Raw genomic sequence first — 3,684 nt, 5'->3', positions numbered from 1 at the left:
ATATTTTATCATTGTGAGAAATACAAATAATCCTGTACATATGTTTTCTGATTTTAGATCTGAGAATCAATATCACATGCCTGTTTTCCAAGCAATATTCCAAATAAATTTTGATTTATTTTGAAATTTACCCATATTTGTAAAAAGAAGTGATGAATCTTCAGACTTCCACGGAAGCTAATTTGCCATGTATTTGTGTACATATTTAATAATACATCAGTGTGGAGAATAGTAGAGACTAGAAGGCAATATTTGCTTTGGCATGTGCAGTGATTGTGATGAATACCTAGAATGAAGGAGTTAATGCTGTAAATGTTATTATATTTTGTAACACTGTAATTGTTACATACTACAGAATTATATATAAAATTACCTTTTTATGTACAAATGTGCTGGTGTCCTGCCATATTAAATCATCTCAATTTAAAGCATAAATGCACTGCAATCCATGAAAGGATTAAACAAAGTGCAATTTTTGCCACTAAGTGAATTATATACAGCCTGGGGAAAAGTAAAGTTTCTGATTAGACTTGTGGTATACGTGTAAGACAAAAGTTGCAAAATATTTAAAATAACTTATAACTGATACTAACTTACTGAAGGGGAATGTATTAAGTCAGTGAAGTTACTTGCTCAGGATGTATGATGCAAATGTGGCACTTGAGCTTTTGCAGGGTATGAAGCCTGCAATAAAATTCCTGATGTGACTGTTAGTAGGGGAAAAACAGATACAGTACAAAGTAGACACAACATGTTCCCTGTCTGACTATGGGTGCAAAATAGCACACAAAGGGTGTGTCATATTAAAATGCAATGTAACGTTTTTCAGTGTAGTAATATCCAAATCTTGCGTGAGTAGCACAGAGCGATGTTGGCACTAGTTAAAGCAGTGGCAAGAGAATACACAGCATTTGCTGTACAGGTATGGCAGGAAAGGGGGGGGGGGAGCAGCTCATATCATTTGTGCAGTTAATAATGAAACAGTTTTGAGATTTCATGATAGTGGGTGTGTTAGTACTAGCCAGTGTCCATTACAGTTACTTAGTTGGGTAGTTACATGTTCTGGGGACCATTTTGCACAACAGATCATAATGGTGTGGAATCAGACATTTTACATTCACATCAGAAATTAATTTGTTCATATGGTTACATACTGAACATTTCTAAGTGGTGTTGTGTGTTTTTTTGTACTTGTTCTGGCTGCCTTTAAACTGATACTTAATCAGTACTTCCAGCTGTTTGGCAGGTAGGATGCATGTTTGGTTGGCAAAAAGCCTTCTTCTGAATTAGCCAACACTACACACACACACACACACACACACACACACAGTGTCTCACTGGCCTCCGTAGCCAGACGCAGTGGTCATGTGTCGAGAGTTGTGTGTGTGTGTGTGTGTGTGTGTGTGTGTGTTAGCTAACTGAGAAGAAGGCTTTTTGGTTGGAAGCTTAGTTGTTTAACACGTTCTTTGTTGTTCCTGTCTGCTACTCAACATTTCCACTATGTGGTGAGTAGAAATCTCTCCTTTTCAAAATACTGTCATTATTCCTTCGTGGGTTTTCCACTGTTCATTTAAAATATTTCTTTATTTGTAGTGTTCTTTCACCTGCTGGCATCATTAAATCAAAATTTGAACTTGTAAAATGCTGTTCAGTGCCAGTTTCAATCAGATCTACCCATATGTCTGTTGACAGTATATGACAATATTCCATCCTGGATTTTCCATTGTTTGTTTGTATCTACATCTACATATATACTCTGCTAGCCACCAGGCGGTGTGTGGCGGAGGGCACTATTCACGCCAAATTTCTTATGTCCGTTGAAACTGATACTGATCAATGTTTTACAGGTTCTGAGTTTTAATCTGATGATTACAGTATCTGAAATAATGTTATAAATAAAGAAATATATTAAGCAATCTAGACAGCTTTATTCACAAAATTTCCACTATAATCACAAGCTCACCCAGGAAATTTATTTCCTTTACTGATATACTGGTCTTGTATAAATTATCTGCATGGCCAGGAGCATAATCAATGGGTGGAGCATGGAGATGATGTAATAGTCTGTACATTTAAAGGTAGATTCTATTGTACGTAAGATGTACGCATAAGTAAGATGAATGTGATATGTAAGAAACGGACAGAATGCATAGAATTAATTTTGAAGCCTATTTACATATTTTTGTATTTGTGAATGTGTTATTTAAATATTACAACAGTTACTTTCATGTCATGTTTTTCTGCTCTTTAAATATCATATGGTTGCTGTAGTTTACTCAAGATTATTATGTAAGAATTGAAATTTGCTTACCTTCTCAGTTTCAATTTTGCTTTTGTGATACTGGCATCATCCAGGTTTAATATGAACCTCCTATAACCAAGTACCCACAGTTTTATGTAATCAGATATGTCAATCCTTGTTGCATCAAAACTAAATTGCTGCTGGTCATGTTTATTTAGCCTGTGCTGAAGGTCTTTAAGATTCTGGTTTGGAAATGACCACTCATTAAGAATGAAATATTTCACATTCTCTCCAGCTTCATATATTTTCTTTTGTAGTTTAAATAACCTGCCAATCAAGAGAATGAGTTTTATAAACCATATTGTGAGAGTGATAGCATGTAACAAAAATTTGCTAACATTACATACATTGTTCAGAATTTTATTATTGTGTATAGCACATAAAAAGAAATTGGAAAATACCTGCCAAAGCAAAGATCGTGATATACAAGCCACATTATTTGCCAATTTTGACCTATGGGTCAAAATGTTGGAGTTGGGCAACGAAAGATCTGAGCAGAATACGAGCAACAGAGATGCACTTTTTATGAGGGCTCATTGGTAAGACGAGAAGGGACAAGATAAGGAGTGGAACAATGTGAAACACCCTGCAGATCAAGCCCCTAAAAAAACTATGGAGATGAGTAGCTGAAATAGTTTGGACATGTTAAAAGAATGGGACCAGAAAGACTTCCAAGAAGACCCCTAGAATGGACAGAATCTGGATGAAGACCACAAAGAAGATGGAGAAACCTGGTGAAGGATGATGTGAAGCCCAGCGGATGCAATGTGAGGAGATGCTCAATGATAGACTGTGGGCGAAAGGAGAAGCTGGAAAGATCCTCTGTGAATGACCCGCATAAGCAGAAATGTTTCAGGAAGAAGAAAAAGGTTACAAACACCAAAATGTTATGAATATAAATGAAGAAGTGGAGGTTGTTGCAAGATGGATAAAACACTGCATTTGTTCATCATATAGATCACAGTGTCACTAACAGATAACACAAAGATGGTAACATTTATTTTCAGTTGCTCAAAGTGTATTTTGTGGACACTGATAGCAGCAACATATAAAAGGAATAAAAGAATACTAAGAAACCCTATTTTATCATTAGCATTGTAAGAAATTAAGGAGATGATGTAGAATGAGAAAAATGTATATGAGCTACCTAAACTTTTGTTCCAGAAAACTCAAAAGTTGCTATCACCCATTTTAATACTGCTGTTCACAATGAGGCAAAGCATAAAGTTAATGAATACATTCTTTTCCAACTGTGCTGCTGCTGCCTTTGAGAGACTTGCACAATTCACATGTTTGTTTACATACAGAAGCTGATTTCCAGATTTTTCTTTGTGAGAGACCACATGTGCCAGATAGTTCCAATTCAAAATTGTGGATTCTAA

At 35.7% G+C, this 3,684-nt stretch overlaps 1 protein-coding gene across 1 annotated transcript in view; it reads right to left on the bottom strand.

Annotated features, from left to right (window-relative positions):
• Nucleotides 1-376: 376 nt before the first annotated feature.
• LOC126203509 (putative fatty acyl-CoA reductase CG5065) overlaps nucleotides 377-3,684 on the bottom strand; it is a 90,118-nt gene continuing 86,810 nt past the window's right edge. Inside the window, exons 6-7 of the mRNA XM_049937835.1 lie at nucleotides 2,312-2,569; nucleotides 377-501 (exon numbers count right to left, since the gene is read on the bottom strand). Coding sequence (XP_049793792.1) covers nucleotides 414-501; nucleotides 2,312-2,569 — 346 coding nt within the window. The 3' untranslated portion in view covers nucleotides 377-413. The remainder of the gene's footprint in view (nucleotides 502-2,311; nucleotides 2,570-3,684) is intronic.

This window comes from Schistocerca nitens, chromosome 9 (assembly GCF_023898315.1).
Source record: "Schistocerca nitens isolate TAMUIC-IGC-003100 chromosome 9, iqSchNite1.1, whole genome shotgun sequence".
In the NCBI taxonomy this organism is placed as follows: Eukaryota; Metazoa; Arthropoda; class Insecta; order Orthoptera; family Acrididae; genus Schistocerca; species Schistocerca nitens.
The sequence above is the reverse complement of the archived record's forward strand: the minus strand, read 5'-3'. Positions and strand labels throughout refer to the sequence as shown.